This window comes from Epinephelus fuscoguttatus, linkage group LG5, assembly GCF_011397635.1.
Source record: "Epinephelus fuscoguttatus linkage group LG5, E.fuscoguttatus.final_Chr_v1".
NCBI classification, from domain to species: domain Eukaryota; kingdom Metazoa; phylum Chordata; class Actinopteri; order Perciformes; family Serranidae; genus Epinephelus; species Epinephelus fuscoguttatus.
In genome coordinates this window covers 11,170,176-11,192,409 of record NC_064756.1, presented here as the reverse complement: position 1 = coordinate 11,192,409, position 22,234 = coordinate 11,170,176, and the positions used below count along the sequence as shown (strand labels likewise).

The 22,234-nt window shown below is 40.6% G+C and overlaps 2 protein-coding genes across 2 annotated transcripts; both read right to left on the bottom strand.

Moving 5' to 3' along the window:
• Positions 1 to 561: 561 nt before the first annotated feature.
• Positions 562 to 11,181, bottom strand: fam118b (family with sequence similarity 118 member B). The gene is made up of 8 exons (XM_049576040.1): positions 10,634 to 11,181; positions 9,953 to 10,042; positions 9,473 to 9,725; positions 4,034 to 4,261; positions 3,127 to 3,255; positions 2,410 to 2,707; positions 1,749 to 1,814; positions 562 to 1,446 (listed from the first exon to the last, which is right to left on the bottom strand). The coding sequence occupies exons 2-8, from the start codon at positions 10,033 to 10,035 to the stop codon at positions 1,433 to 1,435; spliced, it is 1,071 nt and encodes a 356-aa protein (XP_049431997.1). The 5' UTR covers positions 10,036 to 10,042; positions 10,634 to 11,181; the 3' UTR covers positions 562 to 1,432.
• Positions 11,182 to 13,797: 2,616 nt separating this feature from the next.
• Positions 13,798 to 22,229, bottom strand: ilvbl (ilvB (bacterial acetolactate synthase)-like). Its single transcript, XM_049577177.1, has 14 exons — positions 21,806 to 22,229; positions 21,094 to 21,295; positions 20,633 to 20,760; positions 20,206 to 20,456; positions 19,716 to 19,815; positions 19,492 to 19,589; positions 19,142 to 19,278; positions 18,742 to 18,876; positions 17,341 to 17,455; positions 16,967 to 17,136; positions 16,560 to 16,630; positions 16,396 to 16,467; positions 15,132 to 15,237; positions 13,798 to 15,016 (listed from the first exon to the last, which is right to left on the bottom strand). Exons 1-14 carry the CDS (start codon positions 21,917 to 21,919, stop codon positions 14,838 to 14,840), a joined length of 1,878 nt encoding a protein of 625 aa, XP_049433134.1. The 5' UTR covers positions 21,920 to 22,229; the 3' UTR covers positions 13,798 to 14,837.
• Positions 22,230 to 22,234: the final 5 nt, after the last annotated feature.

Here is a 22,234-nt window from a genome sequence, read left to right as displayed (position 1 = left end):
GTCAAAAAGTGGGCATAATTATTAGCACTTACGAAGTTCGTAAACTCCCCTGTCAAAAATGGTACACCATTTCTGGAGTGATTGCTGTGAATATCCCAGAGCTCTTTGCCAACCCAACACACAGTTAACACATTTGTTATAACATGGAGACTTTGATTCCTCAGTTTATCTTCAAAGAAAAGTGGAAAGATATTTTGTAAATTAATGTTTTAGTTCCTGCAGGCTTTCCTTATATTTTCAGGTTGGTTAAGCTCTATGGGCCTTTTTATTTATGTTTCCCCCCCCTCTGATACACTCCTCATTTGGAAGAGGAAATATGTCTTAAATATATCTAGCCCCCTTTAATTTGTGGTAGTGCAATATGAGAGAATCAAAAGTTATAAAGATGATTTGAGCTAATTTATGAGAATGTAAACATTTCTAAATAAAGCTGCTATATGCTATGACAGCCTGTAAAGTGAAACTCGCTCTGTCATATGTTGCAGGGGCACTTGCTCTATAGTTCCATTACAGATCGCTCCAGTATGATCGTCATAAGACATGTAAACACGACAGGACAAATGGGATACCAAAAGCTTTATTTTGAAAATAGTACTTATAAATACTATGTCAGAAAACACATGCAGGTATTAAAAATACAAAAAAGGCTTACAAAGAACATTTTCAGCAAAGGAGTGGCAAAGTGATTGCTACTGGCTGGGAGCCGCTCTGCTATGAAAACATAATCTTCTGAACATTAGAGGACAGAATCATAACAATGTATTTGCAAACCAAGTAACCATCCATCACTGAGAGAAATATTTCACCCATTCCCCCATACCAGTAGTGTGCAAATCAAGTTTTACTGGTTTCAGGGTCGAGCATGACAGATACAGTCCTTACATATCAACACAAGATTGCTTTGAGTTAAGAAGATGTGGTGTGCGTTACAGCCTGCACCTAAGACTTTTCTTACAGGGCAGGTAGGTCAAGGTGATGCAGTCTGTTTGATTGCATCGTTGTAATCCAAATCTAAACAATGAATCAATGCAGCACAATCAACTTCTGTCAGTAGACTCATGTCTGTAATTTTTGTAAAGTTGAAATGAGAACAAACCATTCCATCACCTGTATATTTAAAACTTCCTTTTAATGCAGCTTCCCAAATGTTGAGCATCATTTAAATACAGTGCAGTGGAACTGTGAGGTTGGGTATCAGCATTGACGGTTACTTTAAACTTCTCATTTCCCTTTTAAAAAAAGAATTAATGAAGGAAAATCACAGAAACCTGTGAAATACTGACAACGGCTTTAAGGTCTCCCATGGCCCATAGTTTTCCTGGATTCCTAAATCCACTGATTGAAATCAGACTTGAGTACTACTCAGAGTAGACTGATCTCTCGACGGAGCTGTGGAGGAAAATGACTGATACTGATCCCGACTGTGTGCCTGTCAAGAATGATGGTCTGGGGCAGAAAGAGAAGGAAGGGACTTGAGTGAACAGCTGAGAAACAAAGAGCATCAACTGAAATGTTGCCGCTGACTGCCATGCAAGCAATACTGCAAAGTCAGTTGTATCTTATCTTTGTGTAAAGGAATACCAGCAGGTCTTTCTGATACTGAAAATCAAGAAGAGACTTGAATTTTCTATCTACCAGCATGCAGTACAAAAACAAGAAGCTTAGACAGTGCTTCATTTTATTATTCTGGAAAATGTCTCTGTCAAGTGGCCCCTGCCTGAAGTCAAAGAGAAGTATTCAGTCCTAACCTTGAAGGAGGCTTTTCTGTGTGTTAAAGCCGTTCTGCTGTTCTTCCCCATTCTGAGAAGGAGATCCTGGAGATAAAGACAAAAATTTTTACAAAATGAGGGCAACTCACATCCTGAACTCCTCTCAGAAAGAAAAGCAACAAGGTTAAACAGATATGTTGAACTGAAATGTAATAAATCCCACATTTTCTGATCGCTGAAAGGAAACTTTTGGTGTGAAACCAGGACGACTGACCACAATTTACGCCCTCAATCAAATCAGCATGGCAAATTTTAATGCTTCAACTCAAAAATCAGCTGGTCAAGATGGAAGCAGCAGAAACAGTTATCCTGCCTTTTAATTCCTTGTATACATCGAGCACCTAAAACACTGGCTCACATATTTTCCAAAATACAACCCAACATAAGCATCTCCCAGCCTCTAAGATACTCACACCTCTAGTTTGAAATGCAGGCTTTATGTTGAAAATTCTCAGGCTCCAGCTGAGATAACACTGATGCCTTCATCAACACAGTACTCCCCAAGCCAAGTTCATATGTCAAACTGATGGGGTGCCCCTTTAACACCTTCCTACAAATGTAATCGCAAGCAGCGCAGGAACACCCCTCCTCCTACAAACTGGCAGACAAATTAATTCTGATTGACTTTAATCCTCCTTACCCCAGCCGTTGGTAGACACGTCGCGGTTGCAGATCTCGTTGGCCAGCCTCTCAAAGTACTCAGGCAGGTCAGCGTACTCGTCTCCATAGGAGATGACCTTGATGCCCTTGTCCAGCATGTTGTCGCGCAGCTTCTTGAACTCCCCCACGTCCTCTCGCCGCACAAGCATGAAGTGTTCCAGGTCGGACTTGTGTTTGACTGCCTCCAGGAACAGAGCCTGGAAGGTCGTGTCGTCTACTGTGCGCCCGCAGCCGAGAAACACGAAAGATTTGGTCTCGTAGAGCTTCTGGATCTCACGCTGTTGAAACCAGTGGGAAGATATGTCATTACACTTCCATAAAAGTGTAGGTAAGGGGAGTGTAGGGGGTACATTTACACTTAAAGATATCCTTTACAGGATTATTTTGCAGTGGTTAGGACGCTCCTGGGCACAGTGGGCAGGTGAGTTCAGGACTTTGCATAAACAAAGCATTCAGGTGCCAGACCGTAAGCATTATGAATCCAAGAAGAAGTTATGAAAATGGTGGACACAGTGCCACATAAATGCAAATATAGCGAATGAGAGTGAATCTGAGGTTGACTTCGAGGTTCACATTCATTTGTGATGGTGTTAAGAAACAGTACCCAACAGTTCCTGCACAGTATACTTTTAAGCCGTTTAGTAAAGAATCGTGCAGACTACAGTCCTTTTGATCAGAACCATAACCAGATGCTCACCATAACTTCAGTGTTCCTCAAGACATTCTGGTAGCCTGCAGGGTGCAGCACGATACCGCTGGGGTTGGTGTAAACGCCGTGGATATGCAGAACACTTAACCTCCGTTTCTCCTGAGCCCACTCTAACACCTAGACACACACACATTAGCAGACACTTTACAGTCCATTGCACTCAATCCTGTTCTGGCTGGGCTGGGAGTGAAATCACTGAACAGCAGTTAGAGGATATTAGCCCTGATGGAGATGAGGCATAAATACCAGGACTGAGAGGCAAGGCGAGGGGTCGCTCAGAAAACTCTGACCAATTTCTTGCAAATCTGTGTTCCATTTAACAAATAGCCAAACTAAGTTTAAATGAACTGGGACATAAGTTACACGACTGAACAACTGTGTTTTTTGCAGGGAAATTAGAGGAGAAAAAAACCCCCTTTTGTTTACTGGGAAAACACGCGCTTCTTCTTCAGCCAAGTCTTAAACCAAAAGCAAATATTGTTCAATCTATAAAATTCGACCGCAGATGAGTAATGACCAGAACTTTAACCTTACTCCACCTGTCATAGACAAAGGGGTCTTTCAGGTCAAAGCTTTATCTGTTTTTCTAAAACAGTGGCCAGTGAGGAACTACACTGAAAGGTAATGTTGTAAATCTAAATGTGAAACTGCAGTGATTGAGTTGCATAGAGAAGAAAATAAAAAGAGTGCTAGCCGCCATGCTTCAGTGTGTTTGGAGGTGAAAAAATCTACAAAATGTGACTTGAATTTTCAAATGTTTCAGACTTGTAAAACTCCTACAATCTGAGCCTGGCCCAACATAACACATTTCTTTAGTGACCTTTGCACTCCTCTAAAAAAGCTGACTGGCAGGAAATGTCAATCCGTGCCGTAACATACTCCAAACACTGTTTACCTTCTTCTCATCTGTCAGGTCCAAGGACTCCAGCTTGGTGCCCTGGTGAGCTGCATAGATCTCAAGTAGGTTGTCAAAATTAGTCGTGAGCACCAGCGCGCCGCTCTCCATCAGCTGCAGCACTGAGCGCAGTAAATGTTTCCCTGCGTGCTCCATCTTGCACTCCAAATCGTCAAACACCTCATATAGACAGTCCTTAAAGAATGTGGATCGCACATTGCCAGTTCTCTGTAAAGAAAAAGACGGTGAATGCTAGACAAACTGTACAAGTAAGAAATTGTCCAGGTGGCAGACCTTTCATGCAACTATTTTGTAGGTTTTTAAGTTAAAACATCAAGAATATTTTAATAACAAAGTACACTGAACAAGGACAAGATTTGGTATTACTAAAGAAAAATAACTGACTTTCTGACATAAAGCAATACACAACAAAATGTCCTACACTGCACAAAAACACAAGGCCATATGGACTGTGTCAACCTACTTTTACTTGATCAATAGTCAGCTGAGCACCTTTAAACAACACTGAATGCAGAGTGATAACAGCTGGAAAGGGAAGTACAGCAAACAATAAGCAGCACTGTGATCTAGTGCACAAAGAGGAAGTTAAGCTGGTACAATGAAAAATAAATTAACATTGTAGCACAGATCCTGAGGCTGAGAAGTATCATGTCTAAGTTCTATTCATTGTTGCTGCAATGTAAGACAGATTTGCTACTTCACTCCATGCGTTCTCATGACAGAAAACATGTGCTGACTGTCCCTTAAATATGCTTTGATTTATTTTAACACAAGAATGACCAAACTGTAATAAAACAAAAGCAGCACTCGACCATGTATTTATACTTGGGAGAGTGCCTAAGTAAAAATTTACAGTGTTTCCACCCTATAACTGCTGTGTGTACCGACTGAAAACTGACTCATAAAATAACCTCTGGCAGGAAACAAAAGAGAACACAGCCCTATTGTGAGGTATAAATCTGTACGTTCCTCATTTAATGAAACTTTACTGTACTCTGAGTATACTGTCTTTCTAGCGTGAGTGGCCCCTTTGGGAATTTAACCCCTGCCTCTGTCAGTGTTTGACATCCCCACATTCACTGGAAATGGCATGTTACACTTGTTTGAACACGAGCAGAATCGCTGCATTAGTTTAAGGGAAGTATTTCTTGTCAAGATTATTTAAAGACCAGTCGTCCATTGTTAACTCGCCACAGCTCTTGATATCAAGGACGCTTCCACAAACCCACAACAAGCAGCCTTTTAATGGGATTGAACTCTTAAGTACACAGTTTTACTTATCAGACCATGTGACCTGACCATGTGTGTCTTAAAATAAATGTGTGCATTTGAGCCCAGGTTGAGCAACAGTTGTATGTTAATGTTTCTTTGTCTGAGCTTAGGAACAAGGTGGAACCACAGAATAATTGCGACCACTAACACAAGAGAAGAGGACAAAATAAAGTAACACTGCAGGGTAATTTCTCACAAGAGACAGAATAGTAGGTATATATATCTGTTTTTGGTTTTGTTTACAACCTAATATTAAGAGTATGCACAGTTATTTTGCCTAGACAGTGCTCCTACTCCTATACACATGAGGTGCAAAGGCCCCAGCATAGTTACTATACTAAATCAGGAGCTTAGACCCAAACTTGAGCACTAACTAACTCATAAATAGTCATGTACGCCACCAGGCCTTTCTGATTTTGTTAAAACGTGCTTTTAAGAAGACTTCTCCTTGGCGCTGCCCTCCACAAGAATCCAAACTGCCATCCCATGTGTCCCAACTTACCCTCAAGTGAAACCTAAGTAGTGTGTCAAGTGTCTGCCAGTTTTCAAAATATCTTCTCATGAGCAACTTTGTTCTGAATCAAACTCTCCATCACCCTCTCTGATCCCGTCCACTGCCCTTCAAGCAGCATCTCACACACTACCCGAATAGTCTGCTAAGAGATTACAGGGCTGTGACTACACAGTCTAAATCACAGCCTTACCTGAAGGAGCCTGTTGTAAAAAAAAATAAAAATAAAAGAGAGTGAGAGGCATTAAGACTTGGGCAGCTAAGAATAGCAAAGAGTAGTGCAGAGATGCAGTGACCAAGGTGATCCCAGCACAGGGAAATGCTCCGCTGACTTCCACAGATTACAGCTCTAATGGGCTAAACAGCGGGAGTCCTTTCCACAGGAAGAAGCTCATTATCCGCATCTAGTGTCTACAGCACCCATCCTGATCACTGTGTCCTTGGACTGTCTCAGGACTTATGTAATGACCAAATAAAGTGCAAGTAAACAACTCTGGTTTCTAAATATTCGTCCTAAACTAACAGATTAAGCTGTGGACCTGACTGTGGACATGCAGTTAGTAAAATATAGAAATATGTGTGCAGCAGCAGTGACAGAGACTGGCTTTTCATGGGTCTCTTGCCACTGGAAAATTCCCAAATTAACCAGAACATTTGATCTTTCTCCACTGACCGCTATGGTTAATTTCAAAATGATAGCTGACATGGAAAAAATAGACCACAACAGCTTCCTATTGCAGCAAGGGCTTTGCTTTATCATCTGAAATCTCAGATAACCACCATCACAATCAACAGATGATCGTAAGTTTCCTCCACTGACCCCGTGGAAAATATTGTTTACGTTTCTTGCCTGACATTAGCAGATAAACTTGTCAGCAAAGTTGTTATTAGCCTTGTTTTTGTCAAGGTCAAAGGTGTGAGAGGATTTACAACAAAAACATTCTCTTTCAGTTTTAACTTAAGATTACCCTAATTACCTGAAACTATGCGCCTGCACACCACCATAATCCATCTGATACACAATGCCATGAAAAGTGGGTTAAACTCTCGCAGCTGTAACTGGAATTAACTGGACTTAAGGCAGGTCTTTCACTCCCTCATATGCTTCGGTTCCTAACGGTTTATTGACAGTAGGACATATTGTCTAGTATCATACGCCCCTGGGAAAGACTGTTTCAAACACTTGAAGAAATCTGTTTTCTTGGGTCAGAGGCCTTCAACCCAGGTCCAGTGCTAACATGTGAAAACTGCAGATGGGTTTTGTGAATGAAATCACTACACCGCCATGTCCTCTATGATAACTTACTGTATGCTTTCTGTTCGGGTGGTTCTTTAACTCGGTCTGAATGAAAAAATTTGGGCTCGGGGGCTGCTGGTTCACATTATTCGCGCTTGTTTTTTTCATCAGCATGCTAGAGCCTTCTGTGCCCGTAGCCAACAGCAGTGGGCTGGTGTCTGCACGACTGTGGATTGGAATAAACACGATAGATAAAGCCATAAAAGCGCTGTTTGTTCCCTTTGTGACAACAGGCTGAGGGCTGAAACAAAGCGTGTTTTATCAATGTCAAAGGTGCGATGAGACATGACTAACACAGGAGGCAAACTGTATTAAGGCTCCCATCTGCCAGCCCTGCTCCAGACCAGACCGGTCCAATAGGTAGAGACTGGAGTTATATGGAAATACAAAAATGTTTTACATACATTTCAGTTTTCGCAATTCATCTGTAACAATCCAACTGATTTGGAGCTGCAAGGTCCTGTAAAAAGGAACTCACAGTTTATGATTTGATTTATTAGGAGACTATAAAAAATGCTGTGACTGTAACCTTCCTGAGCCTGTGAAAGCTCTGTCAGGGATGGTGATGCCTTGTGTGAGGATCTTGTTGTATTCTTATGGTCATATTTATAGCACAGATTTTCTGGTAGTTTCAGTGGGCTACTTTGGTGTATTAAACTGTAATGTTTCCCCTTGGTGCCACAACTGTGACAAAACGTTGTGTTTTTTTGCTGTCATAACTGTCTTAAAATCGAAAAAGTTCCACACTACAGAATGTGACCCATTTTAAGTGTATAGCACATTAATTTGATCAGAACTGGTGATAAGAAAATGCATTTTCTATTCCTTGCCGAGCAAGGTTTCCTAAATTTTTATTTAATTTCCCCAAAGTTAGTCTCCCTTACACAAGTTAGGATTATTTTTGTTTCTGTCCTCTCTGCTGTCACATGGTGTAATGGATTCGTGTTTGATGTTGATGCAACTTCAGGGAAAAATTAAGACAGTTTGGTGTGGTTTGATGGAAATAATTTTTAAAACAAATATGTGTAAATTCTAAGAATCTGAATGTGCAGAGATATCTGAATTACAATTTAATATGATCAATCATGCAGTCTTACAGAATGTCCACACCACAAGGTGGGTGGCTCAGTTTCTTGTATTAAACCGGAGGTCTTGTATATGATGTCAAGCTTGTTTTTATATAAATTTTATTTCTCTTCGTAAAAACAAACAATTATCATCTGAATTTGGAAGAATGTGAGAGAAACAAAGTGAACACCTGACTGAATAACAGGAACATTTAAAGGCTTTGCACTGCTTCACTAAACACAGTTTGGGGAAGTTATTTCCAATGCAAACTATTGTGTATGTCTGTTTGGTGATGAAATGGAAATTTCAGTGGCCTGACTACCCAAACTACCATCGTAGCTTTGTGCATTTCGTACCCAGCGAAACATCAACCTGTAAGATTTTTCAATTTAAAGCAGAGCTTGACAATTGATCGAATGTTACGCTTGATTTGAGTTTGGCTTCCAATTATTACGAAAACAAGATAATCAAGATAAATTGATTACTGTGCTGCATTCTGTTTTAATGAATGATGCTCTCCTTTTGTCTTTTGTTATAAATCCAGCGCACTCCTTTCCTTTACAGTGGTATGCTTTTGCTCCGCCCTAAAAGCCCAGGCTGTGGCATGTTTAGTTCACCTCAAGCCAAGATGACAGAAGAAGAGCCTTTGGTGAATGAGTAATCCTGTTGTGATCTCAATATTGACCAAAATAATAGTGATTGTGATTTTTGCCACAATCAGGCAGCCCTAGTTTAAAGATAGTGTTTTAAAAATCATGTTTATAGAAAGGGATAAAGATGTGTTTTTCACATGGAAAACTAGTTCAATGCAAGTTTGTATGCTGTATATGAGCTGTAAATATGCTGTATGCCTTGATTAAGGAAGCAAGAAAGGGTTTAAAAAATAAACACAACTGTGGTTCAGCTCGCGTGTCTTCATTAGTGTGTGTTTTTTTTTTCAGGAAGCCTTGAAGAAAGCAGATGTGGTTTTCTACACACCAGTGCGTGAGAAACCAAAAACAAGCCTGCTCTTCACATGTGCGATTGATTCCACATCCAGTGTTTGCATTGATCACAATTTCTAAGAACTAGTCCAACAAACAAGCCTTGTGTCATTAGCTATGGGTATTTTAATAAGACAGGGCTAAGGTATCTTATCTCAATCCATAGAAGTTGAAACAAAATGTCCCTGGCTGAGGAAAGGACAGTGAGCTGGCAGGCTGTCGTTTGTCCTTGTGCGACAGGGTGGTGCAGAAAGGCAAGGAAAGGAAAAAGGCTCAGGCAGACTTACCGGGGAAAGTTTCTGAATGAGGTCATGGGCCACATGCACCAAATTCTTATCTTCCTGCATGTGCTTTTGGAAACGCCGACTCTCCTCCTCCTCCAGCAGATCAAAGTCATTTGCTGCATCAAGCAATGCCTGGATGAGGCCCTTCCAGGAACGGAGCGCAGGGACCTGAGGGGCCACTGCAGAGCTCACCCCCGTGCCAATCACCAGGACAAGCTCGGGGGCTCGCTTGGTCTTCAGGCTGGGCAGCAGTTTCCTTTGGGGCAGGCAGAGATTGAGTGATAATGGTTCCAAACGTAGTGCTTCCCAAATCCTTCCACACAGCATTAAGCACACCGTTTTCAAGCAGAATAACATGCAGTGTGAAACTAAAACCTACCTTAGGACTGGAAAAAAAAATAGGAGCTCAAGAAAATTTAAACCAGCCCTGTAGACAAAACTGACGCATGAGTCACGGGCAGAATACGCAGCACCTTTGCTTACCTGGGCTTTTTCGCATTGGAGTCTGCATCCTGAGAATCAGCTGCAGGTCGCTTCTCAGTTTTCACTGCAACAACGGAGGCCATTCAGGTCCTGTGGCAAAAACAGGATCAACCACATGCTAACTATGATGACGACTTAAGCTGACAAAAAGAAACACAATACAACAACTCTGGATACAACAGGATGTCACATGCACATGGTGCCTGACTGTCATTTGATAGGCTTTCATCTTTGCAACCTTACACGTCATATAAGAAATCATAATGTGGGTAAAAGTGCCCTGGAGAATAAAAACAGTGGTTTTACTTGCCCTACTTGTCTTTATCATTCTGCAAAGAGGAAATAAGTGATGTGTTTCCACCCGGCAACACACCTTCCCTGATAACATATGCTCTTAACCACTACATAAATACAACCTATTGTTCCTGGAATCTGTAGCAGACAAGGTGACGTTAGCAAGTTTGTGTTAATGAGTGTTTCCTCATTTGTGTTTTCTAAAGCCAGGGTATCGCCAATACAACAAGCATATGCAAATGAAAGTTATTATTTAACCCAGTGCATGTTTCACACCAACACTGATTTCTGAGGAGATAACTTAATTGCCAGTTAACTTACAGTCCACACAATAGATACACGGTTACACCGGAAGCTAACGTTAACATAAACGTACAGTTTACTTACCTTGATATAGGTGACGTTGAGTTAATGCCCAGTGTTTATTTCCGTTCAATAGAAATCCTTTTGATTCAGCTAAAGTCGACTGAAAGCCACGTTAAATACTTTGGATATCGACTTGAGTTCAGAGCTTTGAGCTCTCGATGGTGTTAATGCTAAGTTAACCTGATATGTCAGCGTCGGTATGGTAAACAGCTACTGAATCACAAGAGTAACCGACAAAAAATCCCCAACTAACTTCTAACAACTAGCGCTAAGCTAACTTCAGTTTGTTTTCAACTTTAAGCTAAGTTAGCTTCCTCCGAGGTTGTCAGGAGCCCGAAGCTGCCTCTGTTTTACTTTTCATTCTGAAGATAGAGTAATTAAAGCAGCATAAATATGTTGTTAACTTATCTCTTCAGCTACAAATGATGTCAGGTAATTTCCCCAGAGTACCGTCATACAACAGAAATGCTCTCGGCGTTGCTGGTTGCTACTCTTGACTGTGACCGTCTGTGTTTAAGTTTTGCGGAGCTGCCGAAGTCACCGCCTGCGGTGATGTGCACCCGGTCTTATGATGCCTTCACGTGCTGTACGTATAACTGAGTTTGGCTTTGTTGTCCCGGGTGGGAAACTTGTATCAGTGCACGGCGAAACACACACTAAAGCAGACTCGCCCATTAGTAAAACTAAAAAAAATCTTTAGATGTCAAAATTAAACTCCCAGAATAATAACGTAGATGCCTTGGCATTCCCATGGAAACCGTGACATGGCATATACATAATGTAGTATTCTGTGTAATTTACATCCAAATATTCATGCACACACTATTGTTTTAGCCTCCCACCACTTCACAATATATAACCTACTAATACCACTCATTTTGTACTACAAAACAACACTTATTTACAATTTAAAAGCAAAGTACCTATATTTACAAAGAGCACCCGAATGCAGCAAAATCGGAACTCTTTCTGACTGTGTGACGTCAAAATGAGCATGAAGCCAGACAACGACCTACATTACCAGTCCCAGGGTGCTTTAATGTCATATTCTCAACTTCTGGACAAGTATGGTGTTCATATACCACCAAGGGAATATGCTTTAGTTTTTATGCAATCCCTCCTGGCTCCTACAACAACTCTGCTGTATTTAAATTGACTTTTCTACCACTGGATCTTGTTGTTTATTATTTTGGTCAGACTTGTTTCTCACCTAGAAAGACAAATAATAATTGTGCTGTATGTGCTTTATTTCAAAAAGTAAAAGTTTCTCACCTCAGACATGGACTGGAAGAAAATCTGGTGCCTACCTTCTAAATGTCTTGTTACAAATAAGGTGAAGGAAGTGACCTTTAAGGTGACTCACAGTTTTTATCACACCATGATATTTCCTCAAAGATATAAATGACATTGTTGTGCACTGCTCATTTGTCAACTGACTCTAGAAGATTTACGCCATCCATTTTGGCCTTGTCCCCACTCCTGTGTTTTTGGCAAGATGTCTGTTCTTTTATTTCCCAGTATATTGATTTTGAATTTCCCTTTTCTCATGAGAATGTATTATTTGGCATTTTTACTTACCCTTCTACCAAAGCAAATCAATACAACATCATAAATCTGATTGTATTACTTGCAAAATGTCATATTCAGTAGTCAAAATTTTCCAAAAACCCTGTATAACATTTAATGAGCTGATGTAAGAAGACGTTTGGTGGTCTGATCCCCTGGTATTATCTAACTATTGTATTATGTTCATGCTGTCTATCAATAAAATGCTGAAAAAAGACCTACACAACAGTACAATCTAATGTATATAAACTGTTGTTCACACCTTAAACTGTTGCTTATTCTATAAAGTTATTGTCCAGATTGCAGCCTTTTGCATACAGCACTTGTCACTTTCTAATACAGGCTATGACAGCATTATACAGAAATCAGTGTAATCAAATATGAAATATCATTCATAAAACTGCCCATCAGTTTTTGTGTTCAGTGCCTTATGATTAGAAAAATAGTCAAAACTTTCTGCCAGGTCTAGTACACATGATTTTACCCCTGTATTCAGAAGCAAGAGATTTCATATTTGAGAATGATACAATAATTTCATTTTAAATCACCAAAAATGAATCACAGTTAGAGTAAAGCTGTCACTTATTGATACACCCTGCAGCAGGCATTTTCCCAGATGGCCTATTTTACCAGAGAACATGTTTTTCTCCCTCTCCCATAACTGAACGTGTGCTTAACAGGAACACGTCAGTACAGACAGAAAACTGCTACAAGGCTGCCATCTACTGGTTAAAATAAGAACTGCATGTTTAAAGCATGAAGGGCAAAAGTCACAGCCCCTTAACAAAAGCTTTTTTCGTGATTTGTCTGACATAAACCAGTGATTTTTTTCAAATGTTACATAAAATAACAACATATAAATATATTACTGCTCTTGTGTCAAGTTATAACTGATGTGGAGATGGCACAAAGTTATGCAACATATCACACATGGTGCAGCACTGTACACCAAGCAGAGCTACACCATAAAAATCCTGGTGTAGATCTTTTATGTACCCTACAAATTAGATTTTTATAATTGATTCCTTATAATTAGTACGTAAATATTTACCGTGAAAATGTGCACCCAGGTAGCCTTAGTATACTCTATATGCGTGGTGGTGTTTCCCAAAGTACAGGCCTTAAAGCAGTCCTACCTCATTACTACGTACAAGTGGAGCTGCTGACATTAATAGAAGGACCAAACTTAATAAAATATACACAGAGCTCGATGTTACAGCTCTTGCCAGATTTGGAGATAAAGTAGCAACATTAATAAAGCTGTAATGCTTATTCTGCACAGAATCAGAGCAATGTGAAGGTCTGATTTTCCTAAAATTAAACACAGATGACTCCGTGGCAAAAGTATTTCAAACTCCACAGCCAAATTCAACAAAAACAGCTGTCAAATTCCCAAAATGCACAATGAGTTTCCTTCACATACAGTCTACAGTTTAATTCCACTTCTGCAGGCATTGGGGCGACTGTGTGAAAACAAGCTGGTATATAGTGACGTATAAATACTGTATGAGGGATATAGAAGGTTAGATTATATGGTTGCAGTCACAAAAAATAGCTAGACAGTAATCTGTAAAGTCGGTGCCTAGAACAGTCTGTGCTGAGAACATTCAAAGGCCCACTCATGATCTTTCTTTTATTTGTCAATAAACCCAAATTAACATCACCAATATTCAAAAATTTGACATACCTCCCTCAAAGTACCAAATAAAACAACAATATATATATTGGAGTGAGATGATCCACACATGTTCACCTGGTGAGTATATAAGTTATAATTATAGTGCAATACATATTGTGTATAGGCATATATGAAATCATAGCCCACATCAATGCATACAAGTCAGTATTAGATATCATTCAAATACATAACTGAATCAGCAGACACATTGTCAATCTACACGTATCGATGTATTCCAAGACACAATCAAACATTTAAAGGCATAACATTTGTCAGTCTTCAACATTCAAAAAAATATTTTTTTCATTTTACACATTTTTATCCCAAATCATGAACTGTTAAAGAAAATGAAAGCTGTAAAGATTTGTGTCTCCGTGTTCACTTGATAACAGGAGAAAAGGCATACTGGTCATGTTTGATGACTTAAATCAACGCTCTCTCTTACAAATGATTTTTTAATCACTGGTTTATTTGCAAGAAAGTTATAATAATAGGCTGTTTAAAGGTCAAAAATCTAACCCAGAGCTCCGAAAGAGGTAAAATCCCTTCATAAAGCAAGAGCTTCTTACTTTCAGTCTTTCCCTTCTTTAAATGCAGCAGTTATCTTAAATAGCACATGAACCTGAAAGTTGCATGACGCACAACAAAAGCTTTAGTTGCTAGGCTGGCAGATCTGGAGCTGTAGTAGTAAATAACATAGTAAATAACAAAGATTACAGGTGTATAAACAGTCACCGTTTGATAGTGAAATCAGTCATGACTGGTGTTTGCAGACGTGTGTTGTAGCTGACATGAAGTCTCACAGGAGATGAACGTACTGTAAAGTAATTTATGGCTTTAAGGGCACAAAGGATTAGCATAGGTCTGGATCCAGCAGCTTCTTCTTACTCTCTGAAACCTCTCATAGAGCCTGACAGTAAAGTCTACGAAGAGCCAAAGTTACAGGGAGAAGAATGCACTGCTTTAGGATTCACAGCTGCTCTATACGGAGATAGAGCCCTCTCTAAAGTTGGTCTTCCCTATGAGAACGTTGAGAAGTGTAGCCTTGCCCTCCCGGGTCTCCTTCTGAGCCTGTTTGATGATGTCGCTTAGCCTGTCCTCGTCCTCGCGCCCTACAAGGTAGCCCTTACCGCCGTAACCATCTGCAACTATATGATAATCTGCAAAAAAGGAGAAGAAATTATAACTTGTCAGTAAGTAGCTGCTCAGTCATCATACACAAACATTTATGTATAAATGGAGCACATATTCCTACATCCAACACAGAAAACTTACCTGTAAATGCAAGGCCACATGCCACGTTACTGCCGAGTATGGGAACCTGCTCTCTGGATATCTGACTCCAACATGCATCATTTCCCACCACAGCTATAACTGGTGTCTGGGGGAAAAGAGCAAAACGTGAATAAGCAGATGAATCCAAAAAGAAAAACTGTAACAGTCTCTAATTCGTATCTGCGGACAGTCCTTCATATCTGCAATATGTATTCAATATGTGCCTTATGATTAGATGCAAAGTCTAGCACACACTGATTTTTACTCCTGTGTCTACAAGCAAGACATTTTATATTTGAGAATGATACAATAATTTGATTTTAAATCACTAAAAATGAATCACAGTTGTTGGCCTATTTTACCAGAGAACATGTTTTTCTCCCTCTCCCATAACTGAACATGTGCTTAACAGGAACACGTCAGTACAGACACAAAAAAAAAAACAAAACAAAAAAAAAACCCCACTACACGGCTGCCATCTACTGGTTAAAATAAGAACTGCATGTTTAAAGCATGATGGGTGAAAGTCACAGCCCCTCAACAAAACAAAGGCTTGATCTTTTTGTCTGATATAAACCAGTGTGGGGTTTTTTTCCCAAATGTTACATAAAATAACTACATATAAATATATTACTGCTCTTGTGTCAAGTTATAACTGATGTGGAGATGGCACACAGGTTACAACATATAAGCCAAGCAGAGCTACAACATAAAAATCCAGGTGTAGATTTTTTTATGGATCTCACAAATAAGATTTTTGTAATTGAGTATTAATAATTAGCACATTAAATATTTACCCTAAGGATGTGGGCTCCCTTGCATCACAGGCACAGGCGCAAGTGGCCTATAATATGCTTGATAGTGTTTCTATTCACTTATTCTTTAAAGTTTATGTATGCAGTGCACGTTCAGCAGCTTTATACATCCTAAAAATTGAAAATAATAAGTCAACTAAATCTAACAATAACAGGCCAAGATGGACTCACCATGCCTTGTACCAGAGTCTCCTGTGTGACAATCCTGTGCTTAATCCACGTCAGCTGCAGCACCGACATTGCCTTTTTGTACATGGGATGCCTGCTCTACCCACTGAGCTACTGGGTGCCCCCTAAAAATCCTGTGCTTAACCCATTCATCCACCATCTTACTCCCTAGATGGACTGTGTCGCTCTTTATACTTCATCACCTGACTTTCTGGCACTACATTTGTGAGTTTTCTCATAAATTTACCTTTTTAATCTCAAAGAATATCCAAGAATTTTACCTTGTGTCTGGTGAATGTGTCAATCTCTGCAACACTGTATCCTAGGGAGCCGTCACCATACACTATCCACACCTGAAAAGCACACAAAGTAGCATTTCATTCATACAAGCTGAACACCGATTATCAGATGATCACTCTCAGAAAAGCCTGAATCAATACTACACCTCAGATTCAGGCCGACACAGTTTTGCCCCCAGGGCAAATCCTCCTCCAACTCCCAGGGTCCCAAAGGCTCCTGTAGAAACAAGGAAGAGTAAAGGTATGTCACTATGACTGCAAAGAAACCTCTGAATGCATTGCTATAATAGGGATGAAACATGACTTGACATCTGTAGCTCACTCTTATAATTTTACTGTTCATAAATTAACCTGACAGTGACAGAATTCTGTTTTGTGCACTTCTTTAACTTCCTCACATGCTGTCAAAAAAGCCACAAATCAACAACTGAAATCAAAAATCAATTGACTTGAAATAATATTGTTGAAATTACAAGCCCTCTCCTCTCACATTCACATACACAAACATCCACTTTTTCATGAACTAATTGTGCTTTGGTCTGCGAGATCTAACCTGGATCGAGCCAGCGTAGAGGTCCTCTTGGCCTCATTATGTAAGCAGCACTTCCAACAAAATCACCCCCATCAGCAACAATGATGCTGTCCTCTGCCATTAGCTCATCCACACAGTGGAGGACTTTCAAGGGATTTAAGTGGTGTTCAGTCTTCTCATCAGCTTTACGCCTGGAATAGAAAATACTCTCGTTTAGGTGATGAAGACATGGTTTTATAGTTACAGGGTTGTGGCTGCATAAACATTACATTAACTGATAAAACTGTGTTTGCTTTCTTGTCGTTTTTTAATCAAAGAGGTTTAACAGATGGTTTTACAGTACATGCTGACACACCTAGAAAGACCAGGGACCATGGATCATCAGGTCTGCTCACCTGTTTGCATTTTCTTTGGTTATATCTCCTGCTTTGAGGCTCTGAGTCCATTCCTCTGCACAGCGATGGCCCTTAAGGCCTTTGGAAAGCCGCACTAAGAGTGAGCCAGCATCACCTAAAATAGAGCAACGTTTACATTTTTAGACTTTAAACTGTTTAACTGAGGTATTTGACATATGGTCCAACCCTGCAGTATGAATCAATAGTAACTGTTATGATTAAAGTCACATCGCCTGAATAATACATATCACACACACTGTATTTTGGTCATTCTGTAATCACAAATGGTAAAGGTTGTTCTCTGTTGGAATAGAGTGGTGCAAGGATGATATTTTTTTCCCGGAATTTAGCATCGTCTTGGTTCCCTCACCAAAGAGCCAACTGGATTTTTCCATCGGATTTTGGATTATTGCAGGAAATAAGATCTCTGGCAAACAACTATTTATGATACCTATACAGTTTGCTCAGCAAGATAACCTTTATGAATGAACACCATTTTTATGATTTTTGAAGCATAAATGCAATCAGCAGAAGTTAACCGCAGGCTATGACCGATCTACACCGCAGTCGCATGACTTAAACATCTTTGTCTTATCTATAATCAAGTGTGCGTGTGTATTTTGTTTGCTTTTGCACCAAAGTGAAGCAGCACTCCTATTTTCGTTGTATGCAGAACAATGACAATAAATGCCCGGTAGTAGTGTGGAGTTTGCATGTTCTCCCCGTGTCACTGTGGGTTTTCTCCGAGTACTGCAGTTTCCTCCCACACTCCAAAGACATGCAGGCTTGTTTAACTGGTGACTCTAAATTGCCCGTAGGTGTGAATGTGAGCATGAATGGCTGTCTGTCTCTGTGTGTCAGCCCTGTGATAGTCTGGTGACCTGTCCAGGGTGTAGCCCGCCTCTTACCCATTGTCAGCAAGGATAGGCTCCAGCTCCCCCGCGACCCACAGTGAATAAATTCCTTCTGTTCTGCTGTAAAGATGTTTTTTGCATGATGACATTTCATGTCCCCAACAACCTCTGTAGTCTAATTCAGCCAGTTGCAGGCAACCGCCTTTTTTAAGACACATAAAAGCTTTGAAATTCATGTGCGGGGTATTTAATGATTTATTTTATATTGTAGAGCAAAACATGAAAATCTCTAAAGCGTGTGTTAACTACAGACTATATTTCAGACATATAACCAAAAACCCACATTAACTTTGAGATGAGAGAAGTAGAAGTGCAAAAACCCAAACTCCTCTCTGGGTTTTAGGACTCATTCCTGCAGCACTCTATTGGGGCCAGTGACCAATTCATTTTTTATAAAATGGCACATTTACCACTAATCAGAAAAAATCTAAAATGACATATTAGTTTAATTATGACCATGCATCACAACGGGAGATTATGAACATACCCTGAATTGCTATAGTTGGCTTCCAGAACATATCTGAGTTTTTTAGCAGTTGCGTCTTGTCTCTGTTGACAGCGATGATCTTACTGCGTCTATTAAGAACTCTGCCGTAGCTCAGCCGAAAGTCACACACAGTGCCTGCAAACACAGAACACAATATTCAACATTGTCCACATTCCTTCTAGGAATTCTGGATAGCCTGTGGCTATCCTGGCTACGAATACAGTTCAAACTCAGTATTTTAACAAACATAAAGCACCTTCAAGAGTCAGTTTAAATGAATTTTAACAAGGAACAGCTGTCATTTTATGAAACCATAAATAAATGAATTAATACATTATTAACAGTTGTGTTACTGCTATGTTAATATTAAGGATTAAAACTGTAGGACTGTGTGTCTGACCTGCTAAGAGCACCAAGTCGGCCTCCTTCAGAGCATCTCGTCTGTTCTGTCTAATGTGGATGGGACTGTCTTTACCCAGCATGCCACGGGACATGCCCCCAAGGAAGCAGGGGATGCCCAGGTCCTCCAATGCCTTCCTATAAATCAGAAGAACATGTTTAATCCGATGAGCATTTATAAGTAAAATCACAAACACTGACAAGAAAACTAATGTAAGCCAGTTTTAACACATTTTGAACACTACAATTTTTATTATTAACAGTAAACAAATAGTAAACAGAGCCTGAAAAACAGTAAGACGCAGGATAGAAAACTACAGACAGAGGGTAGCATAACACAATGTCCTTTACCTGATGTCATCAGCTGGTGTCGGAGGAAGTGTTGCTTGACTACCGAGCAGAATAACAGGTTTCTTGGCTCGACTCACCAGCTCTATGCACTTTTGTACCTGATTTACAATGAAAAAAAAAACAACAACAAATAAAACCCTGGTGTAGTCATCTCAACACTGTACACAGTGAAAGGGAAGAATGTTTAAGTAACATCAAATCTTTAATCCTAAGAGCAGTGTTACCTGATCGGCTGTGGCTTGAGGGATGTCAACGGGGAGTGGAGACACATCTCTCGTCTCCCAGGCTCCAGCAAATAGGTGCATGAGGTGGTTATTGAGGTACCTTACAAGAAAACAGACCATCACATGAAATCATTTTATATGTATGTGACAGTTGAGAGTGACATGAATCTTGGGAGGAATGAAAAGCACAAAAGGTCCACCTTGTAAAAAAGACTGAGTTCAGAATTGAGCCAAATATGTTAAATTTACAAGGTACATGTTCAAGACCTGGGGCTCCTCAGACACCCCACATATGTCAAACAATATAACAATTTTCATATCAATTCACTTATAAAATTGCTGATTTCAGTTGTCTATATAGCACTCTTCAAACTCTATTTCCATGTAAGTGCGATTTTGTATTTCTTTGTTGGCCACCAGTCTTTTTTTTGGTATTTTACATACACTAAATAGTAATGTGGCGTGTTTACAAGACATGCTGATAACATACCATGTGACAATTTTTCCCATCAGGCCTTTGGGAGGGTTCTTGACTCCAAACTCTTTGGACACAAGATGGAAGGGATAGAGCGTGTCGATGGGAAACTCTATGAAAACGGGACCAGGAGTTCCTGACTGTGCGATGGCCAGGGCTTTCCTGACAGTAGGCACGATCTCCCTGACAGTCCTGACTGAGGCACAGAACTTACACAGTGGCTTAAAGAGAGACATCTGGTCGATATCTTGCAGCGCTCCTCTGCCCTGTCCCACAAACACAGTTGATGAAGAGGTTAGTTACTGATGCGGATTAAAGGTAAGAAGAAGTATACCACATACACTGCTTCTGGCAGCAGCAGAACCCCTGCAAGACTATCTGGTTTTCTTATTTTATTCTACCTGCACGTTAACATCATATATGCACCAGTATTTGAGTTCACCTGAAGTAGTGTACCAGCAGCTCCCCCCATAAGCAGCAATGGAGATTCAGCCATCTGAGCATTCTTCACTGCTGTCACTGTGTTAGTGAGGCCTGGGCCAGCAGTCACTACTGCCACACCAACAGTGCCTGGTGGGGAAACAATCAAAACAGCTATCAACCACAGCCAGAGCTTAGCATACAAGCAACTGAGACAGCCTGTCTAAACTTACTGCTGCACTAGATTATTTGCAGTACCAGGGCCAAAACCCTGGCACACCTAAATGCAATCCAGCCACTATTGCTGCTGTCAGTTACACCTGTGTTTGACACTCAAGAACGACCACAGCGGGAAAGCAGCAAAACCAGGAGACACCTTAACAAGGCAGCAGCACACCTAACTCCTTTATTCTGCGTAACTGCCAGTGACATGAAATGAGCTCATATGAGACTGAGGGTCATTCTTGTAACACAAATCTGCACCTGAGAGTCTTGCCACAGCATCTGCAGCGAACACAGCAGTGGCCTCGTGTCTGGTGTCCACTATGCGGATGCCCACCTTCTCGCAAGCCACCAGGATGGGCGAGATGTGTCCACCGACAAGGGTGAAAACATACTTGACCCCGTGGGCGCGGAGCACTTCTGCCACACTCTCCCCACCATGTCGTGGGCTCTTCGTCTCGGTCTGGAGTCAGAGGACAAAATAAAATAAAAAGAGAATATTGGTGTTACTCCTGTTATTTCACTCGTTTAAAATAGGAAAGTATGTTTGTTGAAGTAGGAAAAAAGCTCTGCCCAGAGATAAACAACTGTCAGTGGGAGATGATGACCCCTCCAAAGGTCATCTGTCACACTATCTCTTTACTCCATCATCTTTCATATTTCACAACCACACATTGTTCTGGCTTGCAGAGGTGAAGTGCCTCCAGGCTTAAACCAATCCCACGAACAGCCTGGGTGTTGTGATAGCCTTTGTGCTAGAAAACCACAAGGCTGGTCAAAGTTTACATGGAGAGGGGCCATCTTACCTTTCACCTGTGACAGCCTGCAAGAATACAGGTGATTTTCTGCAGGCAGATAATGCTCGTGTATTGCTATCTGTGCAATGATGCTTTAAGATAAGGAAAAAACACGCGGAGAAAGGAAAAGAAAGGCATGGAGTTTATAATAACCATGTTGTATTGTGACAACCTACCTTATGAAACAACCGGTAGAGTAAGCCAAGTTTGTAGGCTGTAAGGACCAGCCCCGCTAGCGCAATGCCCGCAGAGCATCCGAGAGCTGTGCCAACGGCTCCAAATGTCTCCATGTCGGGACACGGAAGAAAACCGTTGTTAATAAAAACTCAACTTACCTAAACTTAATATCCAAACCTACTCGTAACTGGCTCAGCTCAGCTCGGCTAGGCTAGGTAATGTGGAGCTGCCCCTACAGCCACTATACTCTCATTTCGAAAGTAGTAATTTTACCACGACATTCACTGAGAAATTAAATAATATTAAGTTACTAATAAAAGGCTGTTCAGGGCATGTATTCGGCTCTTCTGTAACTTGAAATAACCGAGTGCGCTTCCTGATATTGCTGTGCCGACATAGGAGCACCAACGGATATATTTACAAGTCAA

What these genes read in the sequence shown, in the direction of transcription:
- fam118b (XM_049576040.1), bottom strand. Translation starts at nt 10,035, where the DNA reads ATGGCCTCCGTTGTTGCAGTGAAAACTGAGAAGCGACCTGCAGCTGAT. An exon ending in ACCTGACAGATGAGAAGAAG is followed by an intron (nt 3,256 to 4,033) that starts GTAAACAGTGTT and finishes GTGTGTGTCTAG; the next exon opens with GTGTTAGAGTGGGCTCAGGA. An exon ending in CGTGTCTACCAACGGCTGGG is followed by an intron (nt 1,815 to 2,409) that starts GTAAGGAGGATT and finishes CTTTATCTCCAG; the next exon opens with GATCTCCTTCTCAGAATGGG.
- ilvbl (XM_049577177.1), bottom strand. Translation starts at nt 21,919, where the DNA reads ATGGAGACATTTGGAGCCGTTGGCACAGCTCTCGGATGCTCTGCGGGC. An exon ending in ACCAAAGAAAATGCAAACAG is followed by an intron (nt 17,137 to 17,340) that starts GTGAGCAGACCT and finishes TTTCTATTCCAG; the next exon opens with GCGTAAAGCTGATGAGAAGA. An exon ending in TCTACGCTGGCTCGATCCAG is followed by an intron (nt 16,631 to 16,966) that starts GTTAGATCTCGC and finishes TTGTTTCTACAG; the next exon opens with GAGCCTTTGGGACCCTGGGA.